This window comes from Capra hircus, unplaced genomic scaffold, assembly GCF_001704415.2.
Source record: "Capra hircus breed San Clemente unplaced genomic scaffold, ASM170441v1, whole genome shotgun sequence".
Taxonomy (NCBI): Eukaryota; Metazoa; Chordata; class Mammalia; order Artiodactyla; family Bovidae; genus Capra; species Capra hircus.
Window position 1 is genome coordinate 252,083 of NW_017189519.1, and position 16,665 is coordinate 268,747.

The window sequence follows — 16,665 nt, forward strand, 5'->3', positions numbered from 1 at the left end:
GTGCCATCTGTCAAAAACCACAGGGCGAGAAGCAGGGCTGACGGGAAGATGAGTGCACGCGGGTAGGCCAAGCTGCGGTGTGCTTGACACATTCAGGAAGACATGCTGGAGTGAACTATGTGAAAAGGAATCTCCTAAGATTAAGGGCTGCCGAAGGTGACCTCATGGCCATCACAGCATGGGCTGGTAGCTAAATTGTGTAAGCACGTGAGACGACAACAGGACTAGCAGAGCAAGAGGTGAGCCCAGAATAGAACTCTGGGGAAATCAACATCTCAGAGGACAGAGGATTGCAGGAGACTTGGGAAGGCACGGATGGTGAGATGGGGATGGAGTGGGGGGTGGATACTGGAAGCCCTGAGAGTAGAATATTCCAAAAGGGAGTGGTCAACAACGTCCAGTGTAGCAGAGGGCAGGCAGGATAAAGCCTATGAGACGGTCACCACATTTGGTCACATAGTTGTTAGAAATCTTTAGAAGAGCTCTTCCCATAAAGAGGTGGGCAGTGAGGTAGACGTCTGATGGTAATGTTCTGATGAATGAAAGTAACTGAGAGGAAGGCTCATCAGATGTAAACAAGTGTCACTCAAAGTTATGTCCTATTCATGACATGATTTCAAGTGGTAAATAGATAAACATTTAACTTAAAAGTGATATATTTAAAGTGTATTAAAATAGGACCTCCCTGGTGGTCCAGTGGTTAAGAATCCAGCTGCCAATGCAGGGGACATGGTGTCAGTCCCTGGTTTGGGAAGATTCCACATGCCGTGGGGCAACTAAGCCTATGCGCTGCAACTATTCAGCCTGCAATCAAGAGCCCACGAGCGGCAAGCACTGAAGCCTGTGCGCCCTAGAGCCTGTGTTCCGCAACAAGAGAAGCCACCGCAATTCGCAGCCTGCACACTGCAACTAGCGAAAGCCCAGGCACAGCAAGTGGAGGCTCGCCACAGCCAAAAATAAAGAAAATCTTTAAAAGTGTACTAAAATAGATAATCAGTGTACTGAATCCAGGATTTCACAAGCTTCTCTTAAAAACAAATATATCTTAGGAAAAAAATTAATAGGTTTAATATCACGTACATAATAATAGATGCGAATACATGGATAAGGCAAAAATATTATGTCTTAAGAACTAAAACTTGGGAAATATTGTTTGGACTACTTTATGAAGTGAGGGGAGGATAAAAGATATAGTTGTGTGGAGTTAAAGATTTTTAGACTAGGGAAGACTTTAGTATACTGAAAATCCAAGCACTGATGATCACGTGACCAATTGAGGGCTAGAGGTTCCAGAGGAGGCGGAAGGGATGCAGTGGAACGACAGCCGGGTGTGACTGGCCATGGCCACGAGCAGGAGGAATACCGCTCCCTCCAAGATCAGAGGGAGGAACGTAAGGATGGGTGTGGGTAGTGTGGAGGGAAGTGGCTGAGGGAATTCCCACTCAAAAATCTCTTATTTCCCCAGTCATTTGTTGGGAGAATATCTACTGAGAGTGGAAAGGATTGGAAGTTTGAATAGACTGGACAGGAAGTTTGGAGTGGGAGGCCAAGCTTTGTCACAAGATCTCTGAGGGCAGAGTGTAGAGACACAGAGGGAGTGAGTGATGGTGCTGACAATGATAAGAGAGATCATGGGATTTCACTGGCCCAAACCTGAAAGAGTTGAGAAGTTTACTCACAAGACTAACAGTCGGCACTGGGATTGGACACTAATCTGAGTGCAAGGCACAAGGGAGTGAGACATGCTCAGGAACTGGTAAAGGGAAAGTTCCAGTAACTTGTCATGGCGGTACAGCTGATTTGGAGAAAAGGGGAGGTTGGAAGAAGCACAGATTTGGGTCAAAGAAAAGGACATAATGCTTATGATCTCGGAAGAGTTTTAGGGGAAAGCAAGGTCCTGAAAGGGGAACAAAAGTCACTATAATTAACAAGCTCACACACTGAGAAGCTGGGGGTGGGATGAGCAGTCCTCAACCAGAAGGTTCTCAGGATGCTGGCTAGAGCTGTATTGAAAATAGTGAGAGTGCCATGGGCCAAAGGTACCTAGGAATGCAGGGAAAGTGAGCAAGAGGTTCAAATGGTGGTGGAAATCAAAGAAAGAAGTAAAGAGGATGGTAAAGGAAAAAGCACCCACACATAAGGCAGAGATGAAAAAATGGTCTGGAAGAGACAGTGGAGAGATGGGTGGCATATGGGGCTGGGCAGATACAACAGCCTCAGTTAGAGGGTTTCAGGCAAGAGATGGGAGGACTCTGTTTTGTGAAGAGCTGAGGCTGGGGTTATAAACCATGTAGGTCCACATTTCAGAGCTGACAGGAAAGGAAACAGAAACAAAGAGTGTGGCTGGAGGAAGGAGGAAGAAAAGCGCAGCGTGGACAGGAGAGGCCATGTTTACCACGAAGGTGCCAAATGGCTGTAGCAATGAGGAGACAGAGATTCCCATTAAGCAGGACCTTCCCTTTCAGGGACACAGGGCTCCTTGGCATGGGGGGTACTGGAGAGGAGAGCTAGTCTGGCCTTGGGTAAAAACTTCTCAAACACTTATTTCTACAAAACTACAAGATTTCTATTAGGGAAGAGAAGATCCAAACTCTCAGCTTTTTGATTTCCAGGAAATCCTCTTTCCCCTGTTCACTCCAGTTCCATGTTCCCTGTGGAAGGTCGACATCAGGCTCATCCTAAGGTGAAACAACATCAGGAAACCCAGATTTCCCCAAATGCTCATGATTTCCCCCAAGTGAACAGCAGATGGCAGCAAAGAGCCAGAAAGGAAGCTGAGAACACAAGAACCCAGAAATGATAAAGCAGGGAAGGTAGAAAGGCTTCAGAAACCCTATGACACTCTCAGTTGTGTCTATCCTCTCAAACAGGCACTCCTTGTGAAAGGACTGGGCCTGTCTGGTTCGTCTCTGATTCCCTGGCACAAATCCTCTGCACACAGTAGGTGTTCAACAAGCACAGGCATACCTCGGAGTTACTGCAGGTTCGGTTCAAGACCACTGCCATAAGGCAAGTGAGATGGATTTTTTGGTTTCTCAGCACATATCAAGGTTATGTTTATACTCTACTGAAGAAGAACTAAAGAACCTCTTGTTCAAAGTGAAAGAAGAGAGTGAAAAACTTGCCTTAAAACTTAACATTCAGAAAAGTAAGATCATGGCATCTGGTCCCATCACTTCATGGCAAATAGATGGGGAAACAATGGAAACAGTGACAGACTTTATTTTTGGGGGCTCCAAAATCACTGCAGATGGTTACGGCAGCCATGAAATTAAAAGACGCTTATTCCTTGGAAGGAAAGTTATGACCAACCTAGACAGCATATTAAAAAACAGAGACATTACTTTGCCAACAAAGGTCCGTCTAGTCAAGGCTATGTTTTTTCCAGTGGTCATTCATGTATGGATGTGAGAGTTGGACTATAAAGAAAGCTGAGCACCGAAGAATTGATGCTTTTGAACTGTGGTGTTGGAGAAGACTCTTGAGAGTCCGTTGGACTGCAAGGAGATCCAACCAGTCCATCCCAAAGGAAATCAGTCATGAATATTCATTGGAAGGATTGATGCTGAAGCTGAAACTCCAATATTTTGGCCACCTGATGAGAAGAACTGACTCACTGGAAAAGACCCTGATGCTGGGAAAGATTGAAGGCAGGAGGAGAAGGGGACGACAGAGGATGAGATGGGTAGATGGCATCACCGACTCAATGCACATGAATTTGAGTAAACTCTGGGAGTTGGTGATGGCCAGGGAGGCCTGGCGAGCTGTAGTCCATGGGGTCGCAAAGAGTCAGACATGACTGAGCGACTGAACTGAACTGATACTGCAGTCTATTAAGTGTGCAAGAGCATTATGGCTTAAAAAAGACCAATAAACTATTTTCTAACAAAGATACATACATTGCTTTTATGTTTTACACAAAACATGCCTAGCACAGCATCCTGCACACAGAAAACACTGAATGAAAAGTAGGCATTGATGGTTATACTGTGGTTGTTATTACTGTTACTATTATTACAGCCTCTTTTCAAGGCCAGGCACCAGAGGAGAAGGGAAAGACTCAGGGGCAGTGGGTGAACGCACAAATTGGATCTAACAGAGTGTGTGTGTATAAATTGGAATCCCTTTCTTAGCTTGGTTCCCCCAAACAGTGCAGCTATAGATTCAATAGAAGGCTGCAGTGGAGTCAGTCACTTCTAGAAAGTGTAGCTTCCCAGATGGGATTTTTTGAAGAGGTGGGGGACGTAAAGGCTGCTATCAGACCACTCTGACTCAGCCAACCAGCAGACTTTTATAATGCCTCAGAATACAAATAGTTTTAACTAATATCCATGTACATTTGGTCAAAACTTGCATCCCACACCTCAGGAACCATGAGTGGTGGGGGTCTGGAGGCCTGGGACAGCTTCCTGTCCGGTTCCCTTCAGAATGATTGTACCTCTGAGACTTAAATATTATTAGGAAGCTCTTTCCTGAGAAATGGCATAGGTCACCTGGATATGGAAAGTCAGACTTCTCTTAAAGCTCAGTCAGGAAAAAGGGTGTGTTTAGAGCAAATTAAAAAGAAGTGCTCTTTGACAATGTGAGCCCCCATGTGGCAGCACAGGTAAAAAGCAGCCTCAAAGAACAGAGCTAGAAGACTCCTAATTGACAGAAAGCAAGGAGTCTTGACTCCATGGAGAGAAACAGTTTCCATCCTCCTACATGACCCCCAATTGATGGGTACTTAAGGCTCCCTCGTGCTGGGAGTTCTTAAAAATTTGCTAGAATTTCTGAGTTAGAGGAAGCACAACTTCCAAACCATCTCCCAGAAGGCTTTAGGGTCCATGTGGCTTCATGGAATTTTTAATGTGATAGAAATGAAACCCCTGCTGCCCTGGGTGAGGTTAGTCTCCCAGCAAAGTCCCAGGAACCAAGATAGAGAGGCTGGTGGCTCAGACTAGAAGAGGTTGACTTCCAGGTATGGGGCCTTTCAGGAAGGTCAGAACATTAAGAAGGGCCGGGGGGCGGGGGGGGGAAGGGCGGGTCTCACAACTAGTGTAAAATGAGTGAACTCCCCTTTCCTTTAGTCTAACCCAACAGAAGGAGGTGGATCATTTAAGGGTCGTTGTGAGGCTATGGTTTTTCCAGTAGTCACGTATGGATGTGAGAGTTGGACTGTGAAGAAAGCTGAGCGCCGAAGAATTGATGCTTTTGAACTGTGGTTTTGGAGAAGACTCTTGAGAGTCCCTTGGACTGCAAGGAGATCCAACCAGTCCATTCTGAAGGAAATCAACCCTGGGATTTCTTTGGAAGGAATGATGCTAAAGCTGAAGCTCCAGTACTTTGGCCACCTCATGCAAAGAGTTGACTCATTGGAAAAGATTTTGATGCTGGGAGGGATTGGGGGCAGGAGGAGAAGGGGACGACAGAGGATGAGATGGCGGGATTGCATCACTGACTCAATGGACCTGAGTCTGAGTGAACTCCGGGAGTTGGTGATGGACAGGAAGGCCTGGTGTGCTGCAGTTCATGGGGTCACAAAGAGTCGGACACGACTGAGCGACTGAACTGAACTAAACTGTGAGGTCACAAACAGATCAGCCTCTTGACCAGGTCGGTGGTCTCTCCCTTTGATCAAATGAAGGTTTCCATGGTCTGTTTTACATGAAGATGGCTGCTCCTTCACTAGCCTTTTCCCTTAATCCCATAATCCCAAATTCCTGGACATCTTGCCCCTTTCAGTATCTTTTCTGGTTCAGACAGGATGCATATAATGAGCAAAAGGACAAGGTCCCTCTACCCTCTGCTGCACGCTGAGGCAGGGAGAAGGCAAGAGCAGAAGTGAGTGACAGAGTGTGGGCACACTCTGTCCATGCAAGCCCAAGGCCACCACGGACAAACAGCCTGAGGCCTCGGCCCTGGGACGGGCTGTCAGTGGCCCTGAGCTCACGCACACAAAGGATGAGAAACCACCAGGCTCTGTGCAGGCCTCAGCTGTGCCCATTTTTCCACTGCCTGGTGTCTGGCATGAAACATACTGCAGAGACTCAGTCAGGGAGCACCTCAGGTTTCTGATAAGACACCCAAGAGGTTGTGACTGCCCCCGCTCAACAGAAGAAGAGAAGGTAGGTGTGGAGCTGGCACAGGGATGGGGTTTGCTGGCCTTACCTCCTTTCCAGAGCAGGTAGATGGGCACCACGTAGAGCATAACATGCTGAATGTAGTAAATCTCCAATTCAAAGGGGAGCTGCAAGGACAGGAGGGAGAGGCGTTTCAGAGCAGGAAGCACTCATTCTAAGAGATTCTCAAGTTGAATGCCTGCCCTCCTCTCAAGGACCCACAGCTTAGCAAGCCCACACACTTTAACCAGTTCAACTCCCTTCACAATTAGAGAAGAAACAATGAAATGACTATACCTATGACCTAGGCTAGTCTTCCAAAGTGCATTTTGTAGAGATAGTACTTGAAAAATGCTCCACTCAGACAGTGTGGTTAAAAATTTAAGAAAGGTTAAACACAAGCTATCTCCTCCTCCCTTGGAAATTCACCGTGTAGGTCAGTGGTAGATTAAGGACCTGAAAGTAAGAAGACTGCTTAACATTGTTTGTTTGGCATTTCCTAAACTTGGTTAGCTAGTGCATTTGTTTAAAAAAAAAAAAGCACTTAGTGTTCTGCAGAATATACTTGAAGAAACACAGCCTTACATTACTTCCTGCTCCTACTGAGTAGCTGGTGGACTACTTAAAAGTTTATGTCTCATTGGACAAGAAGAACATACAGGGTAGGATTTATTATTCCCAGTTTCCAGATTTAAAGGTACTGATTGCCAAATCTGGTTAAGTCGCGATCCAAGAATAAAGAGTTTCTCCACTGGATACTTGGGGTCAGTCCAGGGTTAGCCCTAATTTTGGGCAAAGACTAAGCAGCTGGGCCAATTCTGGCATGGCTTGCCAAAAAAGAGTATCCCCACCCTCCTTCCAACCAACATGCTCATTCATTCACTCCTGCTTCCCATTTCACTCAAAATGGAAGCTCTAAATTACCAAAGTGGAGTGCGCTTTCAACCTGGCATGGGGACCGTGCTTCAGCGCTTGGCAGCGGGTGGAGAGTGGAAACAGCTGTGCAGTCTAACTCAATTCCGGGAAAAGAACTGCAGCCGCTGGCGAGAGGCCTGGCCTCCAGGGCTTACACAGCCCTACACACACAGACACACAGATACACACACCCCCCACCAAGGGGAAGCCCAAGGAAACAAGGACACCCAATGCAACGATCAGCTGCCTCCCTACGAGCGAGCACAGAACCAAGCCTGTGAGCTCATGAGAGGGCCCAATTCTGGGCTCCCCATGCCCAGGAACCCAAGGCCTTGTGCCAAGGAGTGAAACCAAAAGATGGCAGAGCTCCAAGACTGGGAGCTGGGAGGACTGTGGACCCTGCTCTGGCTACTGAAAATAAAACTCACGCAGAAGGAAAATTTCCCACTGACCCAGATGATTCTTTTGTACTCAAGGAAATGTAAAATCCCAGAAAAAGAAACAAGGTTCCCAGTGGGTCTATAGAATAGGGTCGTGGGGTTTCACAGTGAGTGAGCACCACCAGCAGGAGCTAACTTTGAATGCCTGAGAGGTCCACGGGGTCCCTCAGAGCAATGTGGTCTGGGATCACCCTACTATTAATAAATTAACTGACTTGATTGCAGTCCCACAGAGAGCAGGCAAAAGTTTCAGGAAGGCTCAACTTTCTGGCTATTAAGCCAAATCTTCAGGTATCTAAAGGACTAGAGCTCTTCCCAAAATGGGGTCTGGGACTGCAGGCTGCTCGCCCACTGCAGGGAGCAGAAACCGGGCAGAGGGCCGGCAGCTCCTGGTCCCAGGTCTCCAGGCAGCACCCCTGCTTAACCCCCAGACTCAAGCGTTATTTACCCACCTGGACTCGCGGGGCCCCCTGACTTCCCCTCCCTCACACCTCTTCTGGAAAGCAGACTCCCCACCTGCACGTCCAGGGAGGCAGGTCAGCGCTGCGGCCGCAAGCACAGACTCTGGAGTCGGTCAAAGCCCTGTTCTCGATTTGATTCTGCCGCTTAATAATAGCTCCATGGCCTTGGGCAAGTCAGTTAACCTCTCTACCCTACTTCTGGCACTGGTAAAATTGAGAGTGTTGTAAAAATAAATTTTTGAACAATTTTACTAGAACAAATATTTGTAGAGTCCCTATTGTGTGCCAGGAACCATTAAGCAATTTGTTCACTATCAGTTCACCTATTAATTCACCTGCGCTGCTCCCATTAGCTCCATTTTACAGATGAGAAACTGAGGCACAGAGAAGTTAAGAGAACTTACCCAAGGGCACACAACTATTTGCTGACGCAGCCCAGATTTAAACCCAGGTGGGCTGGCTCTAAGTTTCCAGTCTTAGCTTATAGACTCTGCTACCCCACACCCTGCTCCTTCCCTCCCACAAAAAATGCTAACACCTGGGACATACACAGCACGAGGGAGATGCGCAGTGGAAAGGAAACCCTGGTAACAAGCGGGGAGGCAACAGAAGCGTATTAGGAGCAGCAGGAGCAGCAACTGTCCTTCACCTGGGGACTAGGCCCAGTCCCTCCCTGTTCACAGGATCCCCACCCTCATGGCCTGCTCTGCCCCATGTGGCAACAGGCTCCACATCACACAGTGGCTAAGCTTGGCCTCCAAAACAGACCTCCCAGCTCCCACTGGAGCTCTGGAGACACCTCAGTCACAGATCTCAGCTGGGCTGCCCAGGAGACTGCCCCCATCAACAGTGTCTTTTCTGCCTGTTTCTCCTCCTATTCCAAGAGTTCTCTACCTCAGAAGGCCACAGAGAGTGTTCAACTAGGTGTGGGCACCACTGACAGCCAAGGCCAGGGAGAGGAACGGAAGGGGATGAAAGAGGAGAGCCACATAAGAAAACCATAAAGTGGCAGGAAGCAGAGAGCTGAAGGCAAGCAGGAAGCTAGCTACTAGTGGTGCTTTAATAACAAAGAATATTTAGAAAGTACTTGTGTGCCATGCCCTGTGTTAAATGCTTAACATGTGTTATCTCACTTGATTATTGTAAGGCTCCTGTGAAGCAGGGACTGTGGTCATCCCCATCACACAGATAAGGAAACTAAGGCACAGAAAGGTTAAATAACATCCAAAGAAGAAGAGGCAGGGCAGCGATGGGGATAAAGGACATACAGCAATTGAGCAGAAAAAAGGCAGCTTGCTTTACAGAGCACTGAACCTGAGCCCAGGAACTCTGTCATGGAGGCTTCCCTTTCTGTTTTGCCCATTTGATAAACATTTTCTCTGAAATGTCATACTTCCCCCAGAAGTTCTATTCGGCTAATTCATCTCTGCCCTCTAGAATGGACATCTGGAGCTCCACTCTAATGTACATATCAGCTGTACATGTCCTTTTCAGTGGGGGGATTCCCAGGGCTTTAGACAAAATGTCCTATCATTGCAGTTGAAAGCCAAAGGCAATAAAAACATTTTCAGCTACACAGGTTGTAACGTCCTTCTCATGTCCAAGTCAACACCTTTTTTTTTCCCCTTTTTTTAAGAATTAAAAGAGCAGACAGGTAAAGTTCTCCAGGCTTCTCAAGCAAAATTGCCTGAAGCATGAAGTGCATGGGCTCCATCCATGGAGATCTGGGGCCTCCTTCCTCCCGACCTTCCACCCTGACAGTCACACACCCACACTCTGCTGTGGAGATGACCCACACCCCTGTGTGCCCTACAGCCCGTCCCAATGTGCCCTATGTCCCTGGTTACTTTTGCCACCATAAGAAGTCCAATACTCCCAGGTCACCAGCCAATGCATGAACTCTAATCCCCACATGGCTTCCCACAAATTCCCAGATCCAAGACCACCTTCCACTGCTCCCCAGTGCTTGAAATCCTTCCCCTCTATCCTCTGGAACCCACTATCATTTGCAAAGCCCCTCTATCTTCAAACTCTTTTCTGAGCAGTCAGTTCCTTCACCTTCTTTGGTGAAAACCTGGCCCCTTCTCTAAGGACATGGCTATGTCTACAGCCCCCTCAAGTGGTGGGTGCTTTCCCTCCCATGTTGCCTTGTAACCCTGGGCCAAGAAGACTCCGGTCTGCTCCCAGAACATTCTTTCTTCCTTCTTCCTAACCACTCCCTGGGTCTGAACATTCTTTCTACCTTCTTCCTAACCACTCCCTGGGTCTGAACCTCATGTCATCAGACTCTCCCACCCTCTACTGTTCTTGCTGTACTCATCCTAGGGACCTTTCTTCTTACTGCTTTCCAATCTGCCTTTGTCAAAATTTCTATGCTTTCAATATTTAGCAAACACCAGTCTGTAATGCTTTGACCTCCATTCCCCTCGAGTTTTCACCTCCATCTCACCTCAGCTCTTTATTCCCATGGTCACACCCACCACTACCAACACCTGCAGCCCTTCCGTAAACTCTGTCATGCACTCCACTCTGCAACCAACAACACCAGTCTACCCAACTCACTCCACACCCCCTCATATCCGCCAGCTTCACTGGGACCTACATCTACTGGCCCTACCACTGTTTTATTGGCCCTCACAAGCTCATGTCCTCACCTCTTTACTTGCCCATCACTCCCTTCCATATGTTCTAAACCCTTTTCCCTACTTGCCTTGAAAAACCATATTCCTGGTTAAACTGAACTCTCTGCCTTCACGTTCCTCTGCTACGCAAGTAAGCATGGTTGGAGAAAAATGTAAAGCTATGCTGTTAACTCTTAAAATTCGTAACTGCAAATTTTGAGTGGACCCTTAATGCAACCTTATAATTCAATTATATTCCCAAGTCCATGCACTCTCATCTCTCCTGGATGATTCCTACCCTTATTTTCACAACTTCTGCATTCCTCAAACCTTTTCCCATCCACCCTCTCAGCTAGTGGCATGGCTCTCTATTTCACTGGGGAAAAGGAAGCAGCTGGAAGAGAACATCAACAAGCTCCCAGCTTCACATCACCCTCCTCCCTACCATCCCATCACTGCCTCCTCTGCCACTGCTCTGCAGGAACCAGCCATGCTACTGGTTAAGGCTAGTCCCGGGTTCCCAGACTAGATCCCTCCCCCTCTCGCCTACTCAAGGACACACCAGCGATTGTCCCATTTTCACTAGATCATTCCCATCAGAAAACAAACAAGCTACAAAATCAAGACAAAACCTTGATCCCACTGCCTCCTCCAGCTGTCACCCCATATCTCTGCTTCGGTCAATAGCAAAACTCCTCAAATGGCTTGTGTCTCCTCACTGCCATCATTTCCCCTCCTCTGAATTATCCTTCCATCCACTCCAATCACATTTTCACACCCACCACTCCCCCGAAATTGCTTTGACTGAGGTTACCAATGACCTCTATGTTCCTAATTCCTCTACACACTGAAGGAGCCCAGAACCACATCCTTGGCTTTTTTTTTCTCCCTACTCTCACTCACTGGATAACATTATCCAGGTTCCTGGTTCTAAACACTTATCTATATACTGATGACTCCCAAATGAGTATTTCCAGCCTAGAGTCAGGCTGTTAAGACTGAAATTCTAGGACTTCCCTGGTGGTCCAGAGGCTAAGACTCCATGTTCCCAATGCAGAGGGCCTGGGTTCAATTCCTGCTCAGGGAACTAGATCCCACATGCCACAGCTAAAGATCCTACATGCCATAACTAAGACCTGGCAGAGCCAAAATAAAAATATGCTTTTAAAAAAGACTGAAATTCTAGCTCCATCATTTAGTTACTATGCACCTTTGGGCCAATCACAATCTTGTAAAACAGGAATGACAACAGTACCTACCTTATCAAGTTGTGATAAAGTTTGGTGAAATAATGCATGGAGAGCTCCTGGTCCAGTGCTAGAATATGATATATAGATATATACTCAATAAATGCTAGCTGTTGTTATCATCCTCCTCTTCAACATCAATGCAGCCAGTGAGTGGTGAAGCCAGGATCTCAACTCCGGCTCACAAGACTAATGCCAGGTCTCTCTGGGTCAAAAGTTGGAGCTCATTTCATCCCATTATTCCACCCTGGCAAGAGCCTCCAGCAAGAGATGGTGACCAACCTGGGCCAGCCCACAGCCCTAAGCCACAAATCACTATTTCATCAGATGACTGCTAGGATAACTTTAGCTTGCCAGCTCAATCCATTTTTTGGCCCACCATTAAGTGACTTTCTCCTGGAGACTTCTTTATTTCTCAAAGAAATTTCAACACTGCTCTCTTCTTCTCACCCCTGACAGTCCCATTCTTACACTCAGCCAATCAATTGAAAAAAAAAAAGCCAACCATTTACTGAGACACTCCCAGGTGGCAGGTAATGTGCCCAGTTCTGGGTATGCAGCCACGATGAAGACATAGTCCCTGTCCTACAGGAGCTCACAGTCTAGTTGAGAAAGCTCACAGACAAAGGGATAAGGTCAGCACAGCAGAACAGCATGGAGGGAACTGTAGATCAAGCATTGGATTTGGTCTGATTTTTTTCTTTAAAAGTTAAGGGATGGTCCTGTATGATGTGCAAGGGATATTGGTAGAGGCAGGGAGACCAATTAGCAGCTGGCAATAGCAATGTCAAAATGAAGCTTGAGGGACTTGCCTGGTGGTCCAGTGGTTAAGAATCTGCTGTGCAATGCAGGGGACATGGGTTCTATCCCTGATGGGGGAACTAAGATCCCACCTACCTCAGAGCGACTAAGCCCATGCGCCACAACTGCTAAAGCCCACATCCCACAACTAGAGAGTTCATGTGCTGCAACGAAGATCCCACATGGCATAAACAGGACCCAATGCAGACAAATAAATGAATATTTTTTTAAAAAATCGAACTTGGAGGCAGAGACAGCAAGAGAACATAGGATGGGAAGGTTTGAGAGAAGGTAAGGAAGTTGAATCACCAGAACTAAGTAACTGATACGGATGAGGGTACACAGGAGTAAGAGGAGAAGTGAAAGAGAACTCCCAGGCTGATGGCCTAGGTGGCTGGTGCAATGTCGGGGCTTCTCTCTAAGCTGGGGACTCCAACAAGGAAGCAGGTGGGAGGAGGAGAGGCATTAAGAAAACAAAGTAAGACCTTTGTTCTTTGCTGAATTTGTGAACCCAGTAGGAAAACCTGGTGGAAATGCTCATCAATCAGTGGGAATGTGGGTCTGGATCTCAAGGAGGCTGGAGAGGATGAGAAGAATTGAAAGGCAAATGATATACACGTATGTAAAACGCAAATACAAAAAAGGATGAAATCCTAAAAGGCAATAGAAATGCTGATATTCTCTTTACACACCCCAATACAACACCTTATACAGCCCACTCTACAGACCCCTGGTCCATGGTATTCTTTCAAGGGTGAATGGGTGGCAAGAAATGGAAGTCGTAACTCCAAGGGAATATCAATAGAATTGGGAGAGGCCTGAACATAGTTATAGGTGAAAGGAAGGAGCCAGTGGGGAGATGCAAGATGAGGAAGCAAGAAGGGCAGGAGGCACTGGATGGTGACAGGTACTGGAAGTGGGACCCAGAGCACATGGAGATGAGGAGGGAAGGAAAAGTTGAAGTGAGAACAGCTGTAAGAGGGAAAGACATGCTGGGAGTGGAGGCAGCTCATGACCCAGGGGGTCCCACTACCTGGCTGGGAACTTGTGTTACCAAAGGATCCATGGCTGCTGATGAAGTGCAGAGTGAGGATGGGTGATTACAAAGCGAGGACCCTGCTCTCAACTCAGCCCCAGACTGCAGCCTCGCCAAAGAAATCAGGGGATCAAACTGGATCACTGTATGGTCTGAATGCCTGTGTCTCCCTCAAATTCCTGTCTGATGGGATGGTATTAGGAGGTGGAGCCTTTAGGAGATTAGGTCATGATGAAATCAGAGGCCAAGAGCTCCCTTACCCCTCCCACCCTGTGACCCAGAAGAGGGTCCCCACTTGACTCTGCTGGTACCTGGATCTCAGATTTCCAGCCTCCAGAACTGTGAGAAATTTCTGAGGTTTAGAAACCACACAGTTCATGGCATTTTCTTTTAGGAGCCTGAACAGACTAAAACAATAGTCTGCCTTCAAGGGAAAAGGCTGAAGCCTTTGGTAATGTTCTGGCCAACGAAGCTGGGCTTTGGAACGCTCTTCATTAACTGACCACAGACTTCAACTGTGGCTACTGGTGCTGCAAATTCCTTGGGACTAAATACCACTCGTTAGAAGAGCCCCAAAAGGAATGCCCACAACCTAAAATCAACCACAATGCATTCACAAAACAGAATACCATGTGCTATGAAAAACAACAAGGTGCCCTGACAAACACTCAGACAAATCCAAATCTGGAACATTCTGGCAAAATGACTGGCCCAGACTCATCAAAATGTCAACGTTATGAAGGAGAGGGTGTGTGTGTGTGAGGGGGGGAATGTCCCTAGACTTTCAAAAAGTAAAATTAACAAAACCTGACGAGATATACAATCAAAACCAAACATGAAAATCAACTTGATCCTGATTTTAAAAAGAAAAGTAAAAAAAGACATCCTTGGAATGAGTTGGGAAAATTTGAATATAAACAGATTATTAGATAAAGCAGTATTACAGAATGCTGATAATTTTGTTGAGTGTGATTATGGTATTGTGGATATACAAGAGAATGTCTTTTTCCTTGAGTGCTGCAGGCTGAAGAATTTAGAACTGAAGTGTCAAAATGTCCATAATCTGGGGGGAGATGACTCAGCAAACATAAACAGAAAAACAGAGACAGTGAATAAGGAAAACTGGCAACTGTCGAATCTAGCTTGAGGGTATATAGTCTTTGTTCATTATACTTTTCTGTTTCAACTCTTCAGGATGTTTGAAAATTTTTATAATAAAAAGTTGGGAAAATTTTTTAAAGTAAGTAAATTTAAAGAAGGTAAATCTATATGAACTCATATGGCAAAGTAACAAATACTTGCATATACGAACAAAGCTATATACATAAAGATGTTCACTGCAACGTTATTTGTAATAACAAGAAGTATCTAATAACAGAAAAGCTAACTGAATGTCCACTGGTAGAAAAATCATCAAAAAAAAAAAGTACTCTGGAAGACTAACTCTGCAACCACTTACAAAAAAGGAGGTATAACCATTTATAGGCAAAACTGAGCCAATCTATTGAACAAAGCATGATCCTTTTTGTAGAAGAAAAGGGGCTGATTAGTTTTTGTACTTCTATGATTTTTTTTTTGATGTGGACCATTTTAAAACTCTTTATTAAATCTGTTACAATACTGTTTCTGTTTTTTATATTTTGGTTTTTTTGGCTGTGAGGCAAGTGGGATCTTGGCTCCCTGAGTAGGACTCAAACTTGCACCCTGGGCATTGGATTGGCAAAGTCTTAATCCCTGCACTGACTGCCAGGGAAATTCCAGTCTTCGTACTTTCAGATGTCTGTCAATGAATACAAAAAGGACTGGGATGATATTTACCAAACTCAGCAGGGGAACAGGACTGGGGAGGACAGGCTGGCGCAGGGAAGGGGAAACTTAGACTGGTTTCTAGATATTTGTATAGTTGGATTTTATGTATTCATTTATTAATCATGTAGCTAGAAGTTTTAAAGTCAAAAAAAGAAAAGGTCAAAAGAGTAATGTACCTCTTAGCAGCAATTACCTCTGGGGAGTAGGCAGGGAGAACTTTCATGTTATAGTCTTATTTCTCTACTGCAGGAATCCTTAACCAAGAGGTTGCATTAAGCTATTATGGATGATCAGTGTTTAAGAACCCCCTCTCTTAAGAGTATCTGAATATGTTCTAGACCCCCTCACAAGTTCCTGGTTCTCAATTTATCTTCCCTTGTGACCCAACTCCCACCCCCAGTACAGACAAGCTACCCATGGCCCTACCAGGCACGTGGAATTCCATCTTACACTCAAGGTCTGATGTGGACCATAAAGAAGGCTGAGCATTGAAGAACTGACGCTTTTGAACTGTGGTGCTGGAAAAGACTCTTGAGAGTCCCTTGGACTGCAAGGAGATCAAACCAATCAATCCTAAAGAAAATTAACCCTGAATATTCATTGGAAGGACTGATGCTGAAGCTGAAGTTCCTAGTCACCCGATGCGAAGAGCCAACTCATTAGAAAAGACCCTGATGCTGGGAAAGATCGAAGACAGGAGGAGAAGGGGAAGACAGAGGATGAGATGGTTGGATGGTAACACCAACTCAATGGACATGAGTTTGGGAATGCTCTGGGAGATGGTGAAGGACAGGGAAGCGTGGTGTGCTGCAGTCCAGGGGGTTGCAAAGAGCCGGACATGACTGAGTGACTGAACAACAACAAAGTTGCTGGGTTGGTTTCACAGTTGTTTATAATATTCTCCATGAATAAATAAACATCCTTATGAATAAAATTAAAGCATGCCATGTATGGACCAATGTTGAAATTAGCTGTGAATCAAGAATTATAAATATGATTTCTTTACAAAGCTCTAACAGAAAAAGGATAGGGGTTTCATTAAATGACTTGTCCAAGGTCTCAAGGCTAAACCAGAATGTGAACCCAGGCAACTTGGCTCCAGAATGCATGATCTGAACCGCTGTTGTCTGCTGTCTATACCAGGCTGTTTCCCTGACAGAAAAAAAATAGGGTCTACTCTGAAGCCTGAAGACCTGACCCAACACCTAGCTACCACGATACAGGCACTAGCCAT

General features: G+C 46.0%; 1 protein-coding gene across 7 annotated transcripts in view; it reads right to left on the reverse strand.

The window, feature by feature from the left end:
* TMEM164 (transmembrane protein 164) overlaps positions 1-16,665 on the reverse strand; it is a 180,824-nt gene that overhangs the window by 27,129 nt on the left and 137,030 nt on the right. For all 7 annotated transcript variants that reach the window (XM_018044336.1, XM_018044331.1, XM_018044332.1 and 4 more), the window contains one exon: positions 6,151-6,229. In XM_018044336.1, coding sequence (XP_017899825.1) covers positions 6,151-6,229 — 79 coding nt within the window. The remainder of the gene's footprint in view (positions 1-6,150; positions 6,230-16,665) is intronic.